Genomic DNA, 26,993 nt, shown 5'->3' on the forward strand with positions numbered 1-26,993 from the left:
CCCCGCCCACGCCAGGAAGGGCGCGAGCAGCCGCGCCTGCGCAGAGCCGCTGCAGACGGCAGGCCGCGGCCTAGTGGCGCCGAGTCGTCCCTGGGTGAGGCCTCTCCCTCTGCGCGCCCGGGGGCCGCAAATCGGCCTCGGCCTGGCGGGAAGGGGGATGTCCCCCCAGCCAGCCTTTGATAAGTGCAGCCTGATGCCTTTCGGCCTCCCGGTTTGTCCAGAGAGCTTCGGCTCCTAGCTGGCGCGCAGGACCAGCGGTGACGCAGGTCTGGTCCTCTCGGGCTGGACCGAACCCAGCAAGGGAACCCAGCTGCTCGCCGTGAAGTTCCCCCGAGCTCAAAGCCTCACAGATACTTACAGTCGCATGAACTGTTTGTGAAAAGCCTCCTGCAAGTGCTCCGACAGGTAAAACCCAGGTTCAAGTAGCGTTGCCACATTTTAACTAACAACTTGAAGGAATGGGAGATGCAGGCACACGCCTACCTGGGATTTCCAAGAGGCTACAAGAGGTAGATGTGCAGATCCTTACGATGTTAACAAGTTGGACACAAATAATCATCATAGCAGATTATTAAATGCTACTTTGAGCTGCACGTTTAGACTGTTACCCCCTGCCTGGGCACTCTTACAAATATTAAATACATGTGATTAGAAACAGTTACTATTTTTATCTTTCCAATTCCACAACAGGGCTAGTAAACCAATTCAAAGGTCACAAGAAGTGCACCAGTGCACTGAAAGACAGGGTTGTTTATAAAGCACACCTGTAATAAACATCAAATATCTGAAGTGGGGACTGTGTTTCTTATCTGCCCTGCTTTGCTAGCTTAAATAATAACTGGAATGCCTTGCTACCTGAGGCTTCAAGCACACAAAAGAAAAGGTGAAGCTTGAAGCATAAATATAAGCAGCCATATTGCCAGAGCACCTGTTCCAAGCAGTGGCCAATGCAAATGAAAACAACATAAGGAAGGAGAAGTGTCATAACAACGCTCTCCGTGTACATCCTCCCACCTTGCAGCAAACCCTGCTTTAAGGCTTTTCTGAGACAAAAATAACGTAACTGTATTTGGTGGCCATTTCTTCCTATTTTTGTTCTATTTATGCTGTTAGCTTCTAAGATACCATGACAATGTGTTTCACAGTTTAGTTGTTCGCTACCGGAAAAACATTTCCTTTCATTTTCAACCCATTGCCTGGTAAGAACAGGGGGCACAAAACAAAATGAGTTACTAGAAATGGTAAGTAATAATCTTATATTTATGCATACCCTTTGTGGACATCAGTATCTTCTAAGTCACCTCCTTTGTAAACCAAAGCTGGAGTCCATCCAATTCTTTCTCCTTTAAAAGCAATTCCACACTTCTGATTATCTTTGCCATTTTCTCTTTATTGACAAGAAACACACACAGTGTTCAAGATCTGGGCCCCATACAGATTTACATACTGAAGGAATGAAGATGTTTTTGAGCTGTTGTGTATTATTTCCTAATAATTTTTTTCCTTTTCTTTTTTTTGATTGTTGCTATGAATGGAGCAAGGTTTTCAAAGAACAGTACTAGATGTTTCCATGATCTCTTCCTCAAAAGTAACACCTAAGTTAGGCTTATCTTTTGTTTATGAGTATCCACAGCTGTTCCCCCCTCAGCGATTTGGAATACCACCTCAATCAACTGGTTTTTCTTATTATCAATTTGTTCTTTTAGTAGCACTTCAGTTTGGCTAGGTTCATTATACTATCCCCTGCAAATTTCTAATAGGGGATCCTCCTTTTTTTTTTTTTTCCCAGTAAATCAGTTACTGATTTAATACAGCTTGTTAAAAGATTTTTCTCCCAAAGTACTCCTTTTACCACTCTCTACCGACTAACCCTATAGACTTCCTGCTTCTGAGGAGTCTGAAAAAGGTTTTTGCAAAGGCCGTGAAAATTAATAGCAAATTGTCCGATCTTTTATTCTTCTTCCCTATTACATTTAGCTTAACACAGATTATTTTGATTTTTTTGTTGTTCATATATAACTTAGTGGTTTCTGTTACTGTGCTGTTTAACCTTGCTAAGGTTTTAAAGAATCAAAAAGACTAAACAAAACCTCGCCTCTGTCTCGCCTGCATGCATTTAGTCTGCAAGTAATTCCTTTTGATTTCCTCTTTGAAAAAACCTTCATCTTTGTGTTCCACCCCTTTAAGTTAAACCTAATTGATTTTCCTGTATTCTCGTCTTACTTTGAGCCAATGTACGCGAAGCAATTCAACGCCACTTTGCAGAGCTGGGTGTGTATCAAACTGAAATCCATGTTCTAGTATTAATTTCGATAGTGCTGATATGCGTTTGCTTATATGCACAAAAGCTCTTTTGTTTTTATTCAACCAATGCATGCGTTTGGATTATATACGTGCCAATTATATCCGTAGACTGTTAAGAGCTAACATTGTCACTGATGTTTACTTGCTGCCAGTCATTGTTCTTAAGTGGGATCTGGGATGCTTCTGTCGTGCTCCAGGAGTTTAAGGATAAGGGCACCATTATTTCTAGTTTTGCATGACTTGATGCAACATGGGAATTCCTGAATTCCTAAGGAGCATGGAATACTGTTGCTCAGTAAGGAAGATAATACACTTTCACCATCCAGCGTCCCCAAAAACCTGTATGCTAGCAGCTAATACAGTTAAGTTTCACTAGACAAAACTTTCTAAATCTTGCTTTTAATAAAGGTTCCAACACTCCCACTGTGCACAAACGCCCTCACATTACCCAGCGTTTCTCAGGCAAACCTACATCACCCACCAATTTAAAACGACCTCTCCATCTGCACAACAGCCGCGCTAACGTGAACACCCTCTCTGCCTGTCAGCCAACACCCCCAGACCAGGCCTGCAAGGTCAAGTGCTAGAACCTTCCCCACTCCTCCCACCCGCCAGTGGCCAGCCCTCTCCCCACCTAATTTTGCTCGTGAAAATGCAAACAACCTTTCTGCCTTTCAGGGTGACGAAGGCGGAATCACCCCGGGCAAACCCCCGCCGCCGCCGCCTTACAGCCCGGGGTTTAGCACGCCGCCATTTTACGCCGCCAACTGCCCTCCGGAGCCGAAACGCTGCCTAGCCAGCCCCCCGTCCTGCCCGGGGGAGCTCAGCCCACAGGGCCCGGGTCGTGGGCAAAGGGAGGCTACACAAGCCGTGGGGAGCGCCCGGCCCTGCGGGAGGCCGGCCGAGCCTTCACCGCGCGGCTGATCCGAGCCCGGGGGGGGGGGGGGGGGGGGGGGGGGGGGGGGCTGCGGTGCCCGCACCGAGGGGCGCCCGTCACGTGACAGACGCGCGGTGCCTGCACCAGGAAGTGGGGGAGGGGAAGGCCACAGCCACGTGACCCGCGCTGCGGCACGGCTTTGAGGCACCGGCTCTCTTCCCGCCCCCTCTCGTTTCCATGACGACCGGCTCTTCGGCAAGCTGCAATAGTACCGCCGGCGGATGCTTGGCGACTGCCCCGCCCCTTCCGATGCAGCCTGCCCAATTAGCGCGGAGTACGCCGCGGGGGCTATTTAAATTCCCCGGGGCGGGGCGGTCCTGCCGTCCGTTGGTGCGTGAGGCGCCGCGCTATGGGTAGTGCGGAGGAGAGAGGTAGGGGCGGCCGGGGGCTCCTGAGGGGATTGAGGAGATCGCCCCTCGCCGAACCGCGGGCGGGTCTCCCTCGTGCCCTCCCCCCTCCTCGTCGTGCCCTGCCCGCCGCTGGGGCTAGATCGTGGCGTGTCCCCACTGCCCTGCGGGGCCTCGCGGTGGGGCGGGTGCGAGTCCCGGAGGAGCAGCCAGCCTTCGTGCCCTGCAGGGGTGGGGGAGCAAGGTGGGGAGCTGCCTTTTCTCCCCACTCTGCCTTGTCATCCACCTGCTGCTCGCATCGCTAACGCCGTCCACTTCATTCAGACGTGCTTTTCCTTAAAAATGTCTTTTTCTTCTGCTGTTGCTTTTTAAGCTCTTTATGTTAACCTCCTCTTCCCCTCTCTTCTCTGTGCCCCCCCACCCCCGTGACACTTTTAAACTGATAAAGCTGGAGATGAACACTAACTGAAGTTTTCTAAAACACATCAGTCTGAAATGTAGGAGATGCTACTTTAACCTTTCATGCACCTGAAATTATTAAAATTTTAGGGTAAAGCGATTTCTAGAACTGAGTGAAGAGTAGAGTGAGGGAAAAGTAACGCTCCCTGTGTACAGAAGAGTAAAAACCGTACAAATTAGTTTCTGTTGTAGTAACTGTATACTTTTTTTTTCCTTCCAAAGATGACTTACCCCTTCCCTAGTAATTTAAGGTCCTTGATAATACTTGTCAAAATACTGTTTTGTTTGCAAAAGCAACATGTATGGGGAAAATCCAACCTTAAGAGATCACAGACTGTAACAGAGATGATGACTTTTGTTCTTCCAAGTTGATATTTGAATTGGGTGACAAGGAAGACTGTAGAGGATACATGTACTTCAAAGCACCTAAATTCAGGACTCAAAGTTTTGGGAAAATCAGGCTGTTTATGCACACATCTCATTGTGCTCAACATAGCATAAAGTTGGTGGGACTGGCTCCATATTCCTGTAATCCCTAAACAGCAAACTAATAAAAGCAGTCCTTGAATTTAGCTTTCATGAAGAACACTTATATTAGCAGTGTTGTCGTTGCCCAAGAGTATTAGAGAAACTGGGTTTGTAAGAAAGGACCTCATGATTTTCAAAAAGGTATATGTTACTTCTGATTCTTGGCAAAAGATGTATCAAAGCTTATTTTGTTAAGTCCTTCAAGGTTTGGAATTCCTGGCTATGTGGCCAGACCAAAATTTGCTTTCCATTATGTGGAAGGAAAAAAGTAATTTGCCCAGCCTGTGGGTACTTCAGCACCCTTCATCTGTCAAGTCCAGTCGTGCTATGATTGTGTACTTGAACAAGATACGGGCGTGTATCATTCCTCACTCTCTGTCTGTGTTTCCATCTGAAGTAAACAGTGCATGGAGCAGAAAGCATACAACACGTTCAATATTTTGGATGATTGGGGTAGCGTGACTGGGATTGACCACATATGGTGGAGTCAAAGACACTTAAACAGGTTCCATCTTTCAGTGTAACTAACTGTGTCTTTATTTCTGTGTCTTTCAGTTCTGACATTGATATGTTTTACTTCTTAATAGATTGGATTGATGTTGCCAATGATCTTTTAAGGAGCTGTCACATAAACCAGCGCATAAAGCATCTCTCAGAATGTGGTGCTGATGTGTTTGTTCGTCTTTATGAGTCAATCTTAGGAGAAAAAGTACCAGGTGGGAATAATAATTTCTAAACCTCCTTTTTTTTTGTCTCTGGATATTTTCTAATGAACAAATTTAAGTTTGCAAAACTTATTACAGATGTAGGGTTTTTAAAGTATTTGTATCCTTCCAAAGACAAACACATAAGATTGTCATTCTTTAAGAAGATTTAAGTAATATTGGCCAATTTTGTCTTTTTTTTTGACTGCTATGAACGGCAGCTATGAGGGGAGTTCACTAGTATAGCTACAGCAAAACTTTTTCTATTGTAAATTAGGCCTTGAAAGCCGTAGTAGCACAATAAGCACAATACCTTTGAAAGGTGTGAATTGGCTCATTTCTCTTAAAGAAGTGTTAATACTGAAGCCTGTTCTCATAAAATGCTTAATACTTACAGTCTGCTAAGAGCTAAGCTGTGATTTAACTCTGGTTTAACCCAACTCCATTTGACTTCAGTGACAACAATAAGCAAGGGCTATACAATTATGTATTTGTTTGCTTTATGGTAAACTTTGTGTTTGGGAAGTGTCAAGACTCCTATTTGCAGAAGATAACTGCAAGAGGTAACTGACAGCTATTGGTGGTAGAAGTCCTGTTAAATATAAGCCCAGAACTAAAAATAATGTTGCTCCCAATTAAGTAGAATACATTGCAGTCCATCTAGTTGCTGACAGGGGAAGAAGAAACCTTAAGACAAACTGCAATTCCAATTTGACGATCTGAACTAGATGTGTGTGCTGGGAGTGAAGGAGGAAAAATACTTTAGTAGTCTCTGTTCTTGAATTTAATACTTCAGCTGATAAAATCCTCACATCTTCCAGTGCGTGTTCTAAGTTTGCACTCAGTATTTATAAAAGATTTCATACACTTTTCACTAAGTACACAAGGTATTGAAAAAGTACTAACTTGTAAGTGAACATTAAAGTAGTTTAGTCAAAAGATCTGCAATAAGCTATCCATTTAGATAGTCTAAAACCTATTATTTATTTTAAATAGATTTCATAGCTACTCCTAGAAGCCAAGAGGATGATGCACATAACGTACAAGCAGTAATAGATTCCCTGGCATTGGACTATTTGCAGGTCAGCTTGTCACACATCACTGGTAAGTACTCATTTTAATGTAGACAAACACCAGCTGATTATCTGTGTGGTTTAATTTGAAGATTTTGCAAGAACCATATGTTATAAAGCATACTTTCATACTTACATGGAAGGTCTTTTTCCTGTAGTGAATGTCAGCAAAACACTGAACCCTTGCCTTGGACATCAGGTTATAAATTTAAACAGCAAGGAGAGAATAAATAAGAGCTGTCTTGTATGACACAGACCTGTAAGAAATGTTAAAGTTAACAGTCAATCATACTTCATTTGTCTGCTAAAGTGTTACCTGAAGTCTGTTACTGGCTCAGTATTTTTCTGTATACAGTTAAAGCTCGGAGACTGGGTTTTAAAACATGAGCCCTGAATTTCAAACTTGTTACTGAATTTTAAAAAGTTGATGAGTAAAGACTTGAACCATGTTGTGTCTGTCCTTTGTACACAGGTAATAGCTTTCATTGAGTGTTCATATGTATAGTCTCGCATAACATAGCCTGCAAAGAATGAAAACTGCTTGCTTGATATGAAGTATCTCTCTCTAATTTGGTACCTGTACAGTATGGCTGGTATTTGTAATCCTGCCTGCCAGTCTGTAGACTTGATTCATACTGTAGCTAGTATGTATAATAAAATATTAAATACCAACTATCCCTGAAAATATCCCTGATGGGTTTTTTTTTTTGGAAGCAGGTATAGCATCAATAAACTTTCACTTATTAGAACTGAAAATATGCAACTTTAGGAAACTTTTAAGATACCTTAAGCTTATGTACATAGCCATAGATGAGTGACCAGTTGTCTTCTGAGCTGACACCTTCACAAGAATTTCCAAGTACTCTTCTCCAGAAAACTCCTGCTTTTGAGAATTTTTCTTCTGTGAAGTACTAATTATTAATATGTGGCAGTACCTTCTCTTAAGGTGAGAACATTGTGAAAGGAGAATGGGAATCTATCAGAAACCTCCTTGAAATATTTGATGGTTTGTTAGAGTATCTCACAGAAGAAGTCAGTGAATCTTCTCAGAATGGAGGTGAGTAGACAGATGCCCTAGTTTAAGGTATTATGTTCTGCTACTACTATATTATGGACAGCTTACTTATTCTGTTTGTCTGCTATCAAGTTAGCTTGCTAAGGGCTTAGGTTCTCATGGCCATGGTTCTTGGTGTTCATGGATGGAATACAGTTCCCATAATAGGTAAAAACTGTTTCTTTGCTGTACTCCTCGCTAGCAGCTATAGGGAATGATATCCATTGGAAGATGTAAGCTTTGTGAAACCTTGCTTTGGGGTACCCAAGGTGTTTCCAATGTAGCAAAGATTTATGTGGTGATCTTGCCTTATAAATAACCTTGACAATGCAGAAGAGGAGAAAGACTGAAACTGACCACAGGGGGAGGAAATTTCAGTGGCCAAACTGAGTATTTACATCCATTACTTTCAAAAACAATGATAAAATAGATAATTTATTTTCTCCAAAGCTTGTTAAAAGGCAAGAATAGGAGAACATAATATTTCTGCTTCATTCTTGTGGCAGAAACCTACTCCAGACAATTCATCCTCTGTTGGCATGTTGCTTTTCAACTTGTAAGTCAAATGATTTACGGTTAGGATTCGGGGGGGGGGGAAGTGTTGGCTTTAGCTGGAACAATGAGCAAAAGTTGCTTTTACTTATTAGGAGACAAATAGGGGGATGACTGAAGCTTTCCTGTGAAGTGGGTCTTGGGAGCAGATCCATAGCAGGGGCTATTTTGAGGAAAATGCTAAATAGGGGAAGAGAAGCTACTCAGCCCTTCAGAGGCATCATTGTTACTGCAGACTGAGTACTGGTCTTCCTATCTTAAAGCTGATAAGAACTGTCATCACTGGCTGTTGCACCTGTGAGTAAAGGGGAGAGCACGTGGTGGCTGAGACAATTGTCTCCTGTCCTGTTTCATTGTGAATGGCAAAAAGAGGGCAGTAGCAATTTTTAGTGCCTACTTTTCCCTTCTCTCAGGCTGCCAGTGCTGCTACCCAATAGGTGTTAGTGGTTCCAATTTTCTAGTTATAAGTACAGGATTTAATTCTTTTGAGGAAGAAGAAAGGGGTTGTTTATAACTGAAACAATAGGGTATATGACAGTTGTATCAATTTTCAAAACTTACCATAAAAGTTGCCCCCCCCCAAGGGGGGGCATTACATGTCATCATTTTAGGTATCATCGTTATAATGTTTTATTATACTTAAACTGTTTTGATGATATTGGCAATAATACCTGTTAGTTAATAGGTAGAAGTAGTTTTCCTGAAAATAATTGCCTCTTCATTATTAACAGATGAGGCAAATGTGCTATCCAATAATGAAATTCAGATTGCATCTCAAGAGCAGCTGGAAAGCAATGCTGGTCAACTTATGCAACCTTCAATATTCTCATCAGTTGAAGGGTAAGAACAACTCTGAATATTTGCATTGACATAGTGATTGCCTATCTTTTTGTGTATCTGTAGAGAAACTAGTAGGTTTTTAATAGTATACAAGTAGGAAACATACTGACTACATATGTCAAATGGAATGTGAGGTAACTTTCCCTGTTAGTTGGGCAGTGAGAGGGCTAAAGTTAGATCCAGAACTTTTTTGCTCTTGAAGAGTGCTGATGGCATTTTGTTTCCCGTAAGTTTACTTTACATGTGGAATGAAACAAGTTGAAAACTTTGTCTCAGTTTTAAATTATTGTATTTGAGTTAAACTGCATTCAATTTATCTTCATGACTTCTACATTGGTTTTTGTAGAAGCTGGTCTCGTGTCCTGCACTATAATAGCTAGCTACCTGAAGCCGAGTTGCCATTCTTCTGCAGCTCCATCTTGTGGACTGAAGGGGCAAAGACTTTTAGAGTAAATATTTTACGGCTTGATGTTCCTCTTAGGTCCCAGTCAGAATTTTTTGTTCCATCTTGTGATGTAGATGGATCAGAATCTACCAGTGAATTAATTAGACTTGGAGATACTGCTCATTCATTTTCCAAGAGAGAGGAAGGTGAGTTTGGGTGAGAAAAATTTTAAGACTACTCTGTAGTAATGCTTCTAGGGTTTTTTTGGGTTTTTTTTTAAGTTATTCCTTTCAGACAAATAGTTTGGTTTAAACTGTTATTTTACAAAAAACCCCAACCCACAATAAGCAAACGTACCTGTAGTTAAAAAGTAGTTTTCTTAAAGTATTTCAGGCACTGTTTTTCATGACTCCTGTGCTACATTATTTGAATAAAGGTTTGTTGTTTGACTTCTTATTCAGTTCTCCCTACAAAGGCATTTTATTTTGTTCAATGGAATAAAAGATTTCTGAAGCCTTTAATTTATTTCATTTATTACAGTGTAAAATGTATTATTTAAGACTGTAAACAGACTAGTAAGTTCATTCTTAAAGAAGACTTGTTAGCAGTGTGTGCCACTTAAAAACATGATGGGTGGGCTCTGGAACAACTAAGGTGAAGACTACTTAAATGCAGTCCATTCCTAGTTCCTGTTTTCCTATAAGAATATTCCTATTCTTATTGGTGATTAATCTCTCTAAGTAGAGGCGTAAAGAAATATTACAAATTATGACATTTTTATTGAATAGAATTACAAGTAGGAATTTAACAGACCTATTTTGATCATAGTATGGATTGCTAACACCAAGTTAATAACATACCAAACATGAAAATTGTCCATCTAAACAATTCATAGCAAGATGCTTTATAGTTCTTAATTTAATCTTTTCAAACACCGCTTCTAGAATTCCAGTTGCCTGAATTGTTACCAGCAGAAAAGGACAAGGGGGTGGAAGAATCTAAAAACTCAGAAGCTATTGCAACATTCCCGAAACAGGCCTCTGAAACTGAAAGGGCCATTGTAAAGGAAAAGGAAGATAGTGAGTATTCATTCTTCTGATAGCTAATGCACCTGCTTTTGACTAGGGGTGTAGGGCACTAAGGTAGTGTAGAAGAGAACCTTAGTCATGGATGGAAACGCTTTAGCTAGATTTTGAAATAAATAAATCCTTTTCAGAAATTTTATATTTTGGTGTCCCAGAGTATGCAAACTCCATTATCTGGGGTATTTCTGCTTAGCTAGGATTCAGCTTCAGCTAAGTTTTTTCCTTTTGTGGTTCAATAAACAAAATACAAAAAGTAAAACTTCCTTGTGGAAGATCCTAGCATGCAAAATCATGGGGGCTTTCATCCTGTTCTTAAGGACAGTTGCAGATAGAGTGTGTATTGGGTAAATCATTCTGATAGGTGTCAGCCATCTTCACCAGTTGTCCCTGGCCTCTGCTGACTATGGCTCTGTCATTGCTTAGAATTCCTGCGCATGAGCAGGTATTCCCCAGCATGTATCTAAAATGACTGTGGGGAGAAAAACAGCAAATCAAAAGCTATTTGGTGTGTATGCATATAGCTACACCCATGCAGTATGAGAGCAGTATATTCATGTATATATATTCATATATATACATACCTATATACAGTCATAAAAAAACTTGGTGCTCTTAGAAAAGTAGTGAGACAGGGAGGGGCTGCAGTATGTATCTCTAAACAGAAGAAAAGTAAACATTGTAAGGCATAAAAATGTTACAGTACTGTTCTATACAATCCAACAAAGATGGTAGCTAATATTAGATATTTAGATACTTACATTTAATATGTATGGAGAATATACAAAACTAACATTCTGCTTTCACAGATAACATATGAACTTTAAGTTCTTCATATTTGTCTCTTAAGGATTAATGGAGTCTGTTCATACTATCGAACCTCAAAAAGAGAGTTTGAGTGCCAGTGCTACAAAACTTGGGGAGCCTGTACGGCAAGCTATTCCTTTGCTACCACCATTTCAGCCTTCGGAAGCCAGACCTTATTATCCTGGATGGAGAGATTATCAGAACTTGGGCAGCCAGTCAGCAACTTTGGCTAACAGTGAAGGAGTGAAAATTCCTACTGTAAGTAAAAACCTATCCTTTTATTTTTTTTTTTTTTTTAAGTAATCAGCACTGCTTTAATTTTGAAACCTTCTAGTATACTTGCAGGATGGAAGTAGTTGGTCTCTGAAGAACACTTCTGAATGCGTCAAATTTTTATCTTCAGTTCAAAGAATTTTGGATTGTGGATTCTTTCCTCACTGAGTGTCCAGAGAGGAAGTTAATTTGAGGGATGTGTTTATTTTATACACATACATACACATCCCCATAATCAATGTAACTACACAGTTTACAATATAGTAAACAAAATAATTAGTGTATTTTTATTAATCTACAAAATCAGCCTTGATTTCCATATGCAGACAAACCTCATGTATGACCTTCCTGTCAACACTCTCCTGTGAATTTATAGAAAACATGTTGCTTTTTATTTCAGCTTGAAGAGTCACTTACACAAAAATCTGAAGATGTTTCTGGTAGTCTTCCTCCATCAAGGAAAATCCCTGGTGAGAGAGAATTTTGCTTCCTATAGTGTAACTCTTAAGTGTCAAATGTTGCATTTATTTTTATTGGGACTACAAGAAACATGGTTTTGAAACTACTAGTGCATTTTTTTAATTCAGCCATAAGTTCATATTTCTATCTCTGTTTTATAGAGGAACAAAAATAGGTTACTTTTAAGCTGTTCACTGTGCTGGAGAAAAATAATCTGTGTCCCCAGTTCAACTCTTCTTAGTTAATCCAGTTAAGATGCGTCTATACTACAGAAATCTCTTCTAGCAGATAACTGCCATGGCTGAGCTTATTCTAAGCAGAGAAACATGGACTAAACAAGCCAGTTTCAACTCTAGGAAAAAGCCCTTGACTGCTATTGTAGAAAAGGTTTAGAAGCTAGTTTTCAGTACTTATTTTCTCTGTTGCCTGGGAAACACTGCTTACCTTTCTAGTTTCCATAGCATTCCCATGACACTGAACATTCAAAACTTGAGAAATTACCAAAATGAATGTCAAACTGTGTAACCATAGTTGCTTTGTCATTCTATTCTCTTTGAATAATTTTATTCCAAAGGCCATGGATCACATCTTTTTTCACTTGTTCCCCACATTAGTAGGCACAGTGCAGTCTGTACTATCAACTAACACTTACCTGTCATCTGCTGCAGTGGGAGACAAGGTGGTATCAAATGATGCTGTGGACAATGTGGCAAAGGTAGATGTTGCATCTTTACCTTATTTGTGGAAGTTCAGTCAATATTTTTGGATTTCTGCTTAATTCTCCTGATACCTTGTGGCACTTCTGGGCTTTTTTTTAAACCTGTTTTTGGCTTGCTTTATTCAATATACAATCAGTGATGCAATGTTGTTAGACTACGACTATGTACAGTTTGTAAGTCACGTCAGTTCTTTCTGGAGGTGTTTGCGCCAAGAATTATAAGTGCCAGTGCGTATAGCGTTCTAATTTATCACAACCAACCAGTTACTAGTTATATTCGTTTTAATCAAAGATGTATAAAACACAAGACTACAGTCACGTCCTTTCTCTGAAGTGTATCAGTATTCTAAACTAGTAAGAATTTTGGTTTTCTGCAGTTGTTCAGACTCCAATAAAATTTAGATTTTGCTCCCTTCCTAAAGATCACTGAACTGCCTGGCTATATTCTTTCATTTTATTTCTTTGCATTGTCCTTTGCTTTCCAAAAACTGAATAATGCAAAACCCACAAATTGATCAGCAGATGCCATTCAATACTTGTAGAAACATGTCTTCCAGAGCAAGGAACTTCCTATACAAACACTTTTTTTGCCTTCTGCAACCACAAGAGGTACTCACAGACTTCATTTGTTCCAATAGTTTCAACAGCCTTTACTTCTACATTGTCTGTTTAAAACATTGTCTCTGTTTAAAACTCATTTTCCATTGGTGTATTTGCAAGTATATGCATGCCAACCCCAAATTACTCCAGTTCGAACAGATAAGTTACCAGGCAGTACTAAATCAGTGTTACTAAATGGCACAAGGACAGAAATGTTTTATTTTAGTTTGCTGTGAATTGCAGCTTAGTCTATACTCGGTAAGGTTCAGCTTACTCGCATTACTTGGCATTAGTCCCAGGCTCATGAGGTAGTGTAGGGATACTCATATAACTTAACTTAGACCTTGTTCTTCTGATTTTGTGGTTTAGCTGAGGATGATCCTTGAACTGCTTTTCTATATTTTTGCTAGTCTGTTTCTTTAAACATCTAATTCTCTAAAGCGCACTATCTTCAGTCAGGGACCTGGACATATAACTACTTTTTAATATATATATAAAAAAATCATAGGGTTTGAGATAGTTCTCCTATAAAAGCTGTTGTAGGATCTCTCTACTCACATGATCTATGGTATTTCTGAGCTTTACTGTGAAGATCTTAATAAAATCTTAATTTACGTTTACTCATTTTCCTAGGTTCCCTGGGTACATGGGAATTCATCTGCTTCCTCTTTACACCAAAAACTCTCACTACATGCTGAACAAGTAACACAAACTCCAAGACCTGAATCTAGATATCTGCCTAGAAAGAAAAGGCAAGTTCAGTTTTTTTGGTACTGAGCCAAACTAGCACTTCCATATACATGGCCACCCAGCCCTGACCCCCCCCCTTAAAATAAGATATCTTCCTCCTTGGCTGCATGACAGTGAAAGATTAATTTTAACAGAAAGATTTCCTGTTTCTCCTGACATACATGCATTTTCTTAAATATAGTTATAGGCATTTACACAATTCAGCTTCTACTTAATCCTATAAAAATGTGCTCACGCAAAAAGTGAACTGGAATTGTATGAGGTAATGCTTATCTTCAAGTTTTTAGGATAGAAATGATATCTGTCTGTTTTCTGTTTTAGCAGATACGAAAATTCTACCACAGATTCACTTGAAGAGTCTCTTTCCCACAGAACAACAAAGGAAAACCTATCTGAGCAAGAGCTTCATAAAGTGTCAGAAAAACTCTCTCGTGGGTTAAATGCACTAGATTTAGTAAGTGAAATCTATTCTTTGTTGTATCTGAACAAGCTAGCCTTAGTAATGGTAGTGGACAGAACCAGAATATAAATTTAATACTGATGAAAAGGAAATCTGCAACTAACACCTGACTTTAGACAGCTCTAAATTTTGAAAGAACTATTGAACCTGACCCCCCCAAAAATCTATCCAATAGATGTTAAAGAGAGCTTTGGGTGGGCACACCGGAGAAGAAGAGTTGACAGATGAAGACAACCTCTCTCAGCACAGTGACAGCGTCATGGATTATCGCCAAAGGAAAGCTGTACGAGGTAACAATTCTTATGCCACTTAAGTATTAGGATGGAAAGGAAAGTAAAAAAAAAAAAATCCCTTTCATGTAGAGCTGGTACACTGAACTACTCCTAGTTAGTTACTAAGTTTTGTATTGTTAGTTCACTTATATTTCGTCTTGGATCCAAACCTGAGCAACAGTAACAATTACAATTAAGTTCCCATTTAACACTTAAATAGCTATGGTAAAACTTTACTAAAAATACAAGGCAAATATGGCTGCAGTAAAAAAATGTACAGAAAGTGGGGGGAGGGACAGAATACAAGCTTACTGATAGGACCGTGACTCTAAAATGAGGGCCTATTCACCATACACTTCACTGCAGATTCTTCTGTGCCAAACACAGCATGTACATCTAGGTATCTTACAAACATATTGTGCAGTATGTGTGTTGGTGGCAGTATGATTAAATAACCACCCTATATGTACACCAGGCTGTAGAACTGTCATATAGCTTGATCTAATTCACATGCACAACATTATATTGCAAGATGGAGCTGTGTGTGACCCCGGCATACAAACAGTCTCTCACCTTGAGCTACCTTCAGTTGTCTTTGCTGCTTTTTCCTTTCACATCTTGAGTATCTCCTGGCACCTTTGCTATTATATAAGCCCCAAAATTTGTGATTTGGGGTAGGGATAATTCTAAAGGCAAAGGCTTTAGCTTTTTATGACTTAATTTGTGCTAAACTTTTGGACTTTTATGCTGTGTGGGGTTTTGGGGGCTTTTTTTCCGTACATTTGGCTGGAGGGTTTTTTTTTGTTTCAAGTTAGATACTCAATGAATCACCTTTCCTTATAGACACACCACATCTAAGGTACCCAAGCAGGCCACGATCCCTTTCTCCATCCTCACCCTCATCTCAGCATCAGCTCTTTTCTGAGTTGGAAGATAAACTTTGCAGTAATGGAACAGGCCAAATACGCAGCCAGTTGCAAAAAGAAAGGGATGAAAGAACAAAAAAAGCAAAGGTAATTTCTAAGTAAGACCTATTGATCATTCTTACCAACAGTTATACTAAAAGCATTAAAACTGAATGCTCTTACTTAATGAGGACATCTGGCCTACTTTAGTAATTTTGTACTGTTATATCTGTAGGTTGCTGAGGAAAAGACTTAAACCCCAGATTTTGCAAAAACAGAGTTTAAAGTGGAAGAAGCTACTTTGACCCATACACTGAACAAGTTAATGAGGTGGTCATATGGACTGATTGTTTTCTCTGAAAAGTCCTCTTATTTTTATTTTCCAGATGGTTGCTAAAGCTTATGAAGATGAACTAAGAATTTATGAAGCTAGGGAGAGGTTTAGACTTTCCAAGCTCAGAGACGTCATCAAGGAAATGGTATGTGATGCACTATGGTGATTGTTGGTTGTGGTTTTGTTTTTTTGTTTTAAATTTGTCTAGATAATCTGTCCAGACACTGGATGTGTCTTTTGGGTACAAAAACTCCTTGACTTCCAGTGTCGTAGTTACAGCACTGTATACTACTAAACTAGTGAACAGAAGGACAGCTTTTCCTGAGATAGGAAGAACCAAGGGACAAGTACTTTTAGAATTTTCACCATTTCTATGTATTAAGAATAATACCTGTTCTAATGGGTAACTTAGCCACCATGCTTTTCACATGAAGTGGTAACTTCAAGACACTCAGATTTAAAGAATTAAAGCTAACTGAGCAAGTAGACAGCTTCCATAGACTGGCTTAAACTTTTCCACGGATGGGCACTTCTTCACACACACATCCCCAACAGCGAGGTTAATAAGGTTGGAGCCCCTGTACACTGTAGGCAATCTGCTTAATATTGTCAAAGTCTTTTTTAACTACTCTAAAAGTTAGGTTTGTGCAAGGATGATTCTCTAATGTTATGAATATGGCAAAGGGGTTTTTGCTACTTTCTTACATACTACTGGAACAGCAAAGAACCTAAGCTGAAAAGCTGTCATACCAATGTCATAACAATGTAGGCTGCACTGGCCCTTTTCACCACTGTTGCAGAAGCAGTCCATAGGCTGCTGCAGTAGTGTTAAGTGCTGCAAAAGAGCTGAGGTTATGCAACAGTGAGATTTAACCTTTATTTGAACCCTGACCTGCATTTGGTAAATTCTGGCCTTCTGGAGAATCCAATTCAATATGTCCAAATTCTCATTCTAAAGTTTCAAAGACATTTAAGTTCTGATATCCAAACTATGTGATCTGTCAGTCTTTCCCTTCTCATACCTGTTCTCCATCTGTTTTACATCTGCTCCTAAGGAACAAGAATACAAAGAAAACATCTTTAAAGAACCTCCAAAAATGCCTCAGCCAGTGAAAGTTTATTCTAGAAAAACCACACCTCGGAATCCCAAATACAGCCAGTGGATTCCAAAACGAGGGACTGTGAAGCCAAAGAAAGCAGCTCCAAGTAAGAACTGCAAAACTATACTTGGTGGAAAACTGGCATCTTTTGAAAGCTTGTGTTGAACTCCAAGAATAAAGGCATCAGTCCAACATATACCAGTCAGCTGTAGCATTTTCCCCTTCTTATGACCTCTATATGTCTGGATTTTTGTTAGGGAAGATAATGCTTTAAGTAAATGTAAACCACCAATGCACAATCAAAACTGTGACCCATTTGCTACCTTCTTAAAATCCCTTGGATTATTTTCAAGCTTGTTTCCATTACTGCTACTCCTATGCTTGCTCCACTATAGTCTGAGCTCAGTATTTTTTTTACCTCCTCTTGTGTTGTTTTTTTTTTTTTTTTTCCCCTGAACATGTATCAGATTTAAAATTGGGCCTTTAGCTGGAGTGGGCTGGTGCTGAGCCATGTACAGGTAATACACCAGAATCTGTCAATTGCTATCGTCTTCCTTTCAAGACTCTGCTATGGTGGTGTTAACATTGCCACTGGTTTTGCTGAGCAAGCAATGCTCCAAGAACAGCCAACATGCACATCACAGGCTCAGTTTTGGTAAATGGCATTGTGCATGCTTATGTATAAGATCATGGTATAATCCCCTACATATCTGAATGTTGCTCAGGTACACTGCCTTACTTTTTTCAGTGTTTAAAGGGCATATACTTGGTTAATACCCATCTGTTTCATCTCCCCATCATCTTTTCCTGCCAGAAAGATGTAATGGGAATGAGTAGGTTGCAAACCAGTTTATTTTCCACCTGTTGACTTGTCCTGGATCTGTCACTAATACTGCTGTATTAGCATTATTTTAAGTTGCTGCAGCCAGTGAGAGACAGCTAAAGAAATCACTGATTAGTGATGGTCAGAACCATTTGAAGAAAAGGGGATACCTGTCTTAATTGGATGTGGTGGTGAGAGGCACTAGCCTAAGCTATAAAAGCCACTCTTCAGCAGGAAAAAAAAAACCAAACCAACTGCAAAACAAGAAAAACTTAGTATTGCTTTCTCTGCTGCTGTAGTGACAGAGTGATGTTATGTCCTGCTGGGTTTAGCTTGACATCATAACAACAGCATGGTAGTTGTATATAGTGTTCAATCTAAAGTATTTCATAACTTAGGCTGACACTGGAAGAATTTATCACTAAATGTACTCTGCAGGAATTTATTGCTTACGTCTGTCTTTACCTTGTAGTGAAAGTAAGAGATGATGACCTCCTATTTCAGCTACTGGAAGAGTTTCCCCACCTGCATATTTCCCACCATACTATGAATAAAATGTGGCAGCAGCAGCTTGCACATACGCAACAACTTAAGGCAGCTTCTGGCAGAACTAGGCCAAAACTCCAAAATGAAGTGAGCATTCTTATTCTTACCTTTTAAGTATCAACAGGGGTAGTACCTCTGACATAATAGTTAGCAGTCATCAGTTTGTATTGCATAATAAAGATCATAATAAAGTCATCCTGACTTGTATGCAGCATAGATGGGGTACATGCACATCCTAAGCATAATATGAAAGGATGTATAGCTAAGCTTGGTTAGTTAAATAGGGATGTACAAATCTAGACATGTGGGTCCAACTTTTTATCAGCCACTTGAATATAATGTTCATTTTTTATACTAGTTTATCTAGTACTGCCTAGGATTGCTATTGCTTTTTTAAAAGCATTTTGTAGGTTCAAGTGCTAGTTCTGAACAGTCTTTTAGTTTAAAAGTTAGTTATGAGATACAGAAGTTGATTAACTTAAGCATGGTAACTCTCAACATAAAAACCAAAACAGCAGAGGGGCAAGGTTTAAAACTCCTACACACAACTGCCTGTCCTGCAGAATGATGGAAGTAATTAGCTTTTTTTAAACCTCCAGGTTCAACAAGCCCTGAAGAAGCACGAGCTTCTTGCTGCAATTATCAAAAAAGATCAAGACCATAACAAGAGACTGGTATGTTCTTTGGAGGGTATTTGTTACATAATACAAAAGTGTCATGTTGAGCTAGCTAGAATGCATATTCCCCAGTCCATGAAAGTGGCTTTTTGTCTTAAGACAATTTTATGCCTCTTGAGTAGCTGAGTAGAAAATACCATATAATCTGTTTGCTGTGTGGCTACTGAGGTCATGGGAATAGAATATTATTATTACACTGCACTGTTGCTTTAAAAGTGCAAACAAATTCTAAGCATGTGCAAGGAGGAGAAACTTCAGGCTCCTGGTGTTGCTGGTAAAAACACCAGCTACCATGGCAATGCTGACTCCTTAATTATAGTGCTCTTGATGGCACCACTTTGCTAAATCAGTGGTGACTAAAGCTTTAAACCATAAATGCAGTGTAAAATTAGGGTAGGGAGAAGGTCCTTAGTAAAGGACCCTATTTATTTAGCAATGATTAACAAAGCTTTGCCTGCAGCAATATGTGTTGGAAGCTCGGTGGTCTTACAGCTACTGTTCTCCATTTAGCAAGAATTTAAGCAACGTATCTGCCGACAGAAATGGGCTCAGAATAAAGTGAGAGAGAAACACCAGCAAATTGCTCGAGCCAGAAAATATTATGAAGATTACTGGGTTCAATTGCGTGCCAAGATGATGCGGGCTAGGACACGGGAAGAAAGGGTAAGTACAAGATGTCTTGCTCTGCAAGTGTGGAATTCTTTTTTTGTTTGGACCCCAGTGCTGAGGACCCATAGTCTGGTAGTTCAAATAATGGTACAAGGAGACAGAGCAAGTTACATGAACAGAGCATAGGAGCCAGGGTTAAATGGTTGGTCAGTCAAGGCCACAGATGAAAAGGTTCCTTCTTTGGAAGCACTGATACAGTTCAGAGCAAACCACTGTAAAACAAGAAAGGATGTGTTATGGGTTAAGAGAAGGAGAGAAAGGGTGAAGTATCAGTATGGAAAAACAGAGCTGGTAACATGAGGAATTGGGGAAATGAGTTTTCAGAAACAGTAGGATTAAGAAGTTGTTCCTATAGTTACTATCCAAAGAAAACAATCTAAATCTTCAGTTATGGAAACTGATCAAAAAGACAGCTTTGTTATTCAGTTATGTTTGTTAAACAAAGTGGACTTTTTGACAGATATGATCTCTAATTAGGGCTGGACATCAGAGCTAAGGCAGGCAAGTAGAGTTACTACCCTTTGCAAGAGTAGATACACAATTCTCACCTTTTATAATAAAAGACTAGAAGTTTAGTGCATAATCCACTATTAGTGATTTGAGAACTGTTTGCTGCAAGCTGCACAGCACTGTAGCTGGTAAGTGTTCTTTTGTATAAATGGAAAGCCTGAGCGCAGGCTGGATTTCCTGCTATTGGCAGTCTGGATGAAGGTCCTGAAGTTAGATGACAGAATTTACAGCAGGGTGGGCTGTAAATCACAGTGCATGTTCAAAGGTGCTGGCTTGCATTGCCAGGTTGTCTGAAGTGATTTTAAAAATGTAATGTACATTTGCTGTTCTAGCCCCTTTCTTAGTCATATGAAAAGCTTATTATTTCATCTATCAGAATTTCAGCTAAATGAGTGATACACATACAGCTCAGCTGTATCTCTACCACCGTTACTAGATACACAACTGCATACTTTTTCATGGGCAATGACCTATCTTCATGTGATCACCCTTCCATCAGGAGATAAAGCAGCTGAAAAATGTAAATGTATACTTAAAAGTTGCTGGGAAAGCTTCAGGTTTGCTTTTTCTAACTGCTGGCAGATATTTAAAAACTTATTTGAAGAAGGCTTAGAAATTCAGAAGCAAAGACTGAAGGACCTGAGAGCGTATGCTCAAGAGAAGCGTGCTGAGCAAAGGAGAGAGCATCAAAATGAGTTGGAGTCTATGGAGAACTATTACAAAGATCAGGTAAAGCTTAATCTGCATCAAGGACAGTTAGTATTTTTTATGCTAGAAGTCTTTCCTTTCTTTAATTGGTTCAACTCAAACATGTGTTATGCTTAGTTTTCCATGTTAGCAGCAGCTTTATCTCAAGAACGCCAAGAAATGCAAACCAGAGAAAAAGCAGAAGCACAAGTAAGTATTTTTAATTTTGTGTAAATGTCTTCTTTTTATGTGCTGTAGCTAATGTCTCTATTTTCTTTAGATGTTACAGAAAACAAAAAGAGAATTGAGATCAAGGATGGAAAAGGAAATACAGCAACTGCAAGCAGCAATAATGCAAAGTGATGATGACACCTTTTTTCAAGAACTAGAAGCAGACAGACTGAAATCTAGACTTCAGATGGCTTCCTTTCAGTATAGCAAAAGCCGTTTCTTGTAAGGCTTATGGTAAATATCACTGCAGTTCTCACTGGCTTAAGATGATGAAAATCTTTGAGAGCTGCTGCAACAGGAAGATGGGGTGTGGCTGTTTTTCTCTAAAATATCTGGTCTGTCATTTTGACATGTCAGAGGTATAGCTGCTGGTATCTGGGATCTCTACAGTACTTTTATGATCACGAATAAAGTTTTTAAACTACTTTATCTCAGCCTTGCTAAGAAGGTCGAATGTTGAGCTCCACACAAAGGAAGTGGGATGAAGTCAGTGTGCTTTAGTGGAGTTATCTTAGTGGAACATTTGAATGCTAAGCCTCCCTCCTCTGCGCCTCTGCTGGTTCTTATTGCTGGGGTTGAAAAGCCACACTAACCCTATTAGGCAGAAATTGCTCGAGTAGAAAGGTCGCAAAGGACAAGCAGATCTTTAAAAGAACAGCAGTGGTTCAAGTTTCCTTTGGAAGGACAAGTTAGAGAGTACCTGCAATAAACCTGACATAAAAATCAGTAATTTTAATATATTAAGCAAGGGAGGGCTACTTATTCTACACAATACTATGTTTGCAGTTTTGGTGCTTGTTAATAGCAAAGCATATAAAGTACTACTTCCTATACTACAACTGTATTGGAAAAAGTAGTTTGAAATAGAAAACAAAGAAAATTCTTCTAAAGCAGTAAAATATAAGCTTCTGCAAGAACTGAAACCTGAGAAGGACCTGTGGACAGCATTTCTAATTATTTTCAACAGGGGTATACTAGGAGGTGTATGCTCTGCAGGGATTTCACACAGGGTTTTCAAAACTACATAAGCCCACATGTAAACAAGCAAAGTTTTGTTTCAATTGATCTATTTCAAAAGGGAGTCCTAGTAATGCTATATACAAATGGACAAGCAATAACAACTTTAGTTCACTATGTTTGCTCTTAGAAGTGGATTATTTGGACAAAAGTTTTGCAAGGTACTTGTATGTAGTACCCTGTTTAATTTTTTTAGGGAGAAGCAGGTTAGTTCTAGTTCTGTCAGTGTGCAGCTAGAGTAAATAGTGATTAAAAATTCCATCAATCAGCTTTTACCTTACTTCTAGGCAGAGTAGGAGCCGACAGTAGGCACCTATATTTGTAGAATCATCATGTGCTATAAACAATACATTGTTTAGTAGAAAATTCAAGTTTCAGCAGCCATGCATTATGGGCCCTGTGAGATGCAAACAGAGGGATGAATACTTAAACTGAGAACAAATTACATAAAATGAAGCCAATAATTAGCGAAGCCCATTACTGATGTATTCTCTGCTTGACAAAATTGCAATTTTTAAATAGTTTATCTTGGTAATGAGGATGAACTGAAGTGTAATTTTAATCGGGGTCTAGTAGAAGCATTCTTGCTTAAAATTGCATGTGTAAGAAGTGATATAAACATACTGGAATTAATTGCATTGTATATACAATATTTAAAGCTTGCCATGAGACGGTGTCTGTTATGGAACTGACAACACACTCAGTGAATTAAGACTCATGCATTGTGAAGGAAAAAGAAAAGAGAGCTAAGCAGAAAAAAGCCCCCAGCGGCTGGAGATGCTTCCTTTACAGATTAAAAAAAAACCAAAACCCAGAAAAACACACAAGTAAAACCCTCCACCAACCCAGAAACCCACACCCTGACTTTCTTAACAACCACTTCCAGGGAGCTGCTATAAGCCAGGCTAATTCAAAGTCTTTATCTAAGGGACAATATTTAGCAGCTAAGTTGATCAAATTTAACAAGTATTTACCAAATTTATTTACCTTTTTTCTTCCCTTAAGGAAGATGTTTTGGCTTTGCTGAATTTTGAGAGGAGACATCCATTCACCTTGCCATGATGTGTACACCATTACATGAAAGCCAAAAGAAAGACCTTTTTTTGACTTTTTGACTAGAACTTTTAGTGTAATCCTTATTGTAGGTAACAGCAAGTAGAAAGACACCCAGTTTTAAGTATTTTCTCTTGAAACAAAGTTGAGTTACTTAAAAGTGATACTGTTGCATTTTAAAGTAAATAATTAAGAAAAACTTAAAACTTTTAAAACCATTGATGCTGTGACAGTGCAAACAGCATACAATTTATTGCTCAACTTCTGCATGGGTACATACATTAAGTACTTAAAAACCATTTTATACAGATTTTTTTTGTTAAAGCTCATGTAACAGCTGGGTGAAAATACAATGATATCAATGCTAAAACACTCTGTAATAAATACAATGGAAATGATAAACTAAGAACTGTCAGTTTGTGGAGGAGTAATTACACTTGTATAAACTAATTACAACTACAGACAAAGCTCTGAGGATGTGGTAGAGCCAGAAACCTACTACATAGTGTAAAGTACAACAAATGGCACCTGTTAACTATATGGTGCTGTTTAAAATCTGAAGCAATTGGAGCATGCTACATTAAGCTGTATGATGCATACTTATGATATAGAAGCAAAGCTTTTACTTCCATCAATGCAGCCAGTTTAAACGCACCAGAAGTTCAATACAGATGTAGTGTTGTAGAACAAGAATTTAAAAACAGCTTGTGTGCTCTAGACTTTAGTACAACACAAAATTTTGGTACAAATAAATCAGTTTAGGGAAACTGAAACTATGTGCAAAAAAAATTAGAATACATACTGTACAAAGCACCATTACAAAATTCTTTACACCGAGAAATTAAATCCTCTGAAACTCAACTGTGTACTGTATATTTGAAATCTACAAAAGTCACTGTTCATAATTAAGCATTCATAATGAAAAGCAACAGCATAAAACCATGATGTGACATCTCTCTAAAACAACTAAAGACTGGATAAAGTAAAACCCAGTAAGAGGGACACATTGAAATAAATATTCACATTAATCATGGGGTGAAAGTCCAAGGTTAAAATGCAATATTAGGCTTAGCACCTTTTTGAGGGGAAAGTAGCTGACATGATCTTGAAACAGAATTCTGCAAAGGAATCAACCCTTTAATGTTTTCAGATAAACACCTGACTAGGTGATGAGGTGCTTTAGTTAAAGCTCTCAGTCATTCTGAAGGTAGAAAGGCACTCAAAATACTTGGTATATTCATCCATCTGTCAGCTACAGAAAGTTTAATGTAGATTTGTCTAGTTTGCCTATAATATATTAAATTTACAATATTTATCTGTGGCAGTTAAAAAAAAAAAATCTCTATGCCATACCAAAATGTTTGCTAGAACAAACAGATGTACTGCTAAGGCTGCTGTGAAAATGAATGGTATTTATCAGCTGATCTAGAGTCTGTATTTTGCAGAGCTCATCTCCTCCCTCCTCAAAAATGCTTTTATGACATAAAGGTGGCCATAACTATGCGTTCAATAAATTTACCAGCCTAAGTGGGCTGACAGGGAGAAGGTTCCTGGGAGGTGGCTATAGATGATGTGGTCATGAGACACTACAGAGACAGTCTTTAAATAGTGCTGAGGTGAGCTGTCTGGTGCAAAGGCAACAGCAGCATACCTTCCCCCTTGAATCACCTAACTGAGTCCTGACTTCTCCCAAAAGCTGGATCAAACTGGATTTTACATTTTCATGTTTCATGACCAGGGAGGCTGCAGCCATAGCCTGAGCAAGAGCAGGGGAAAACACAAAACAAAACCAACAAAAATAAAACAAAACAAAAAAACCCCCAAACACCACCCCCCACCCCCCCAACAAACAAACAAGCCCCACCACTTATGCAACACTGGAGTATCTATCCTGTGAACAGTGGTCAAAAGAACCTGTCTCTGTAAAGTCTCTGTAAATAGTAATTCACATCATGCCTCAAAATTTGCAGGGCTGAGAAGAGGTCTTTGGGAGTGTCTAAAGCAGTGGTCCCAACCACAGGCAGCAGTACTGAGTAAGAAACACACTGGGCAACAACCTACTTTGCTCTCCTAGGCAACCTGGCCAGATGTAGTGGTAGCTTCTCTGGTAACACTATTACCTGAAAGCTGTGAACTAGGGATCCCAACTGGAGACGCAAAGGTACCAGCCATTTTACATGAGCGCAATACTCCCTTGAAATGAAGAAGGAAAAAAAAAAAAAAAAAGGGTCTGATACATTTCAAGCCTGGCTGTCAAAGCAAGTTTCTTGGCTTTATGCTTACATCCCTAAGTAGCCTCATCTCTGCAGCCCGCCCAGAATGGGAAGCAAGTCTCTCAGAACAAACCTTCCAGCAACAGCTGTACAAAAAAAGAAAAAAAATCAGACTAACATGTGGATTTGGCTCACCAGATTCTTACCACAATTCTACAAAAGTAGTCCATTGCCCACTAGCCTAATACACAACACCAGTAGTAGTTTACTCACTGTGGCAGTCAGATTTGGCAGAACAAAATTAAGTTCAAGCTCCACAGAACAGACAGAAAATTAGCTAGGTCACTGTGTGACTTACGCTGCAAAAATGGAACAGCTGTTTACATCCCATTCTTTTAGCATTTTCAATACCCTTGACTTTCTTCTCATTGGCAGTGTAAAAATAGTGCAGATTTGATGATTAATTGTAACCTAAGTTAAAAAACCACAACACTGATTGGAAAAAAAACGCTACTTATTCCAAATATTCTCACCGCTGAGAGGAGAATGCCACTATCTCTTAAGCAGACTGATTTATCTATACACCACGAGCAGATCATACAGATCTTAACTGAGAATTCCCAAACTAACTTCAAAGTTCAGTTCCCTCTACTGGTAGTGCATTTTATTCCCCTTTGAAGAGATCAACCCATGTTATAATTCATATATATACTTACTTCCATCCCTACAATCAATAAATTATGTGCTTCTAAAACCTCATTTTCAAAGCACATTACACATATTTCAGTTAATACACCATTTTTCCTTAGCTGTAACTTAAACCCACATGTCATGAGCAGCTAGACAAAGATTACAACAAGTTTTACCTGATAAATCTTTAGCATCAACAAATACATAATCTGATTTGGCTGCATTCAAACAAACTTTGGTTGACTGGACGGGATGGATTCTGAAACGAACTGCTGACAGGCTTCTGCTGGCAAATATCACCTCATCAGCATGCTTAAAAAGTTGAAAAATGCAGTGTTTAAAGTCAAAAGCAACAAAAAATACTCTTGACAGACTTGTTAGAAAAATGCTGTTTTAAAAAAAATCAAAATATCTACTGTTCATTAAAAAAGGTCTATTCCACATGTTAACACCAGTACTGTACCAAATACAGTATGTGTCACTCACACTAGAAATTTTGTTTAAGGAATCTGACAAGTGATATAAATAGGACCCCAAAACATCGTATTTGCAATTCATGCTTGAAAAATATAAAAAAGCCCCCTGTGGTAACATTTAAGTTGAATTTACATTGCAGAATATAATGTTTTACTATAAGAAAATGCAGTTAACATGTAAGTGGCTTTAATTAAAAAGATTAATGATTCTTTCAGCCAATTTTATGCAAAGTTAGAATAATCCAAAATATTTTTTCCAAAAATAGCAGGTATAGATGCTGTTCAGTATCATACATTTAAAACAGGCTGAAACGTGACTTGTACCGACTGCTGAAGTTGTGTCTTGGTATCTGAGAATAGAAATCAGGTAGGCAAATATAATAGATTACCTTTTACAAAAATAGTAGTAGTCTTTAAGTATAGAATACTGCTTAACTGTTGAAATGTAGGAAAAGTCA

General features: G+C 39.0%; 1 protein-coding gene across 1 annotated transcript; it reads left to right on the top strand.

The window, feature by feature from the left end:
* The first annotated feature begins 3,531 nt into the window (after positions 1-3,531).
* Positions 3,532-21,811, top strand: CEP95 (centrosomal protein 95). The gene is made up of 22 exons (XM_075518779.1): positions 3,532-3,612; positions 5,163-5,291; positions 6,276-6,383; positions 7,299-7,409; positions 8,690-8,798; positions 9,280-9,389; positions 10,128-10,262; positions 11,116-11,330; positions 11,746-11,815; positions 12,419-12,519; positions 13,756-13,874; positions 14,194-14,326; positions 14,508-14,622; positions 15,448-15,617; positions 15,896-15,988; positions 16,899-17,049; positions 18,239-18,399; positions 18,912-18,986; positions 19,500-19,652; positions 20,751-20,897; positions 20,994-21,065; positions 21,136-21,811. The coding sequence occupies exons 1-22, from the start codon at positions 3,591-3,593 to the stop codon at positions 21,310-21,312; spliced, it is 2,676 nt and encodes an 891-aa protein (XP_075374894.1). The 5' UTR covers positions 3,532-3,590; the 3' UTR covers positions 21,313-21,811.
* Positions 21,812-26,993: the final 5,182 nt, after the last annotated feature.

Source organism: Mycteria americana, chromosome 16, assembly GCF_035582795.1.
Source record: "Mycteria americana isolate JAX WOST 10 ecotype Jacksonville Zoo and Gardens chromosome 16, USCA_MyAme_1.0, whole genome shotgun sequence".
In the NCBI taxonomy this organism is placed as follows: domain Eukaryota; kingdom Metazoa; phylum Chordata; class Aves; order Ciconiiformes; family Ciconiidae; genus Mycteria; species Mycteria americana.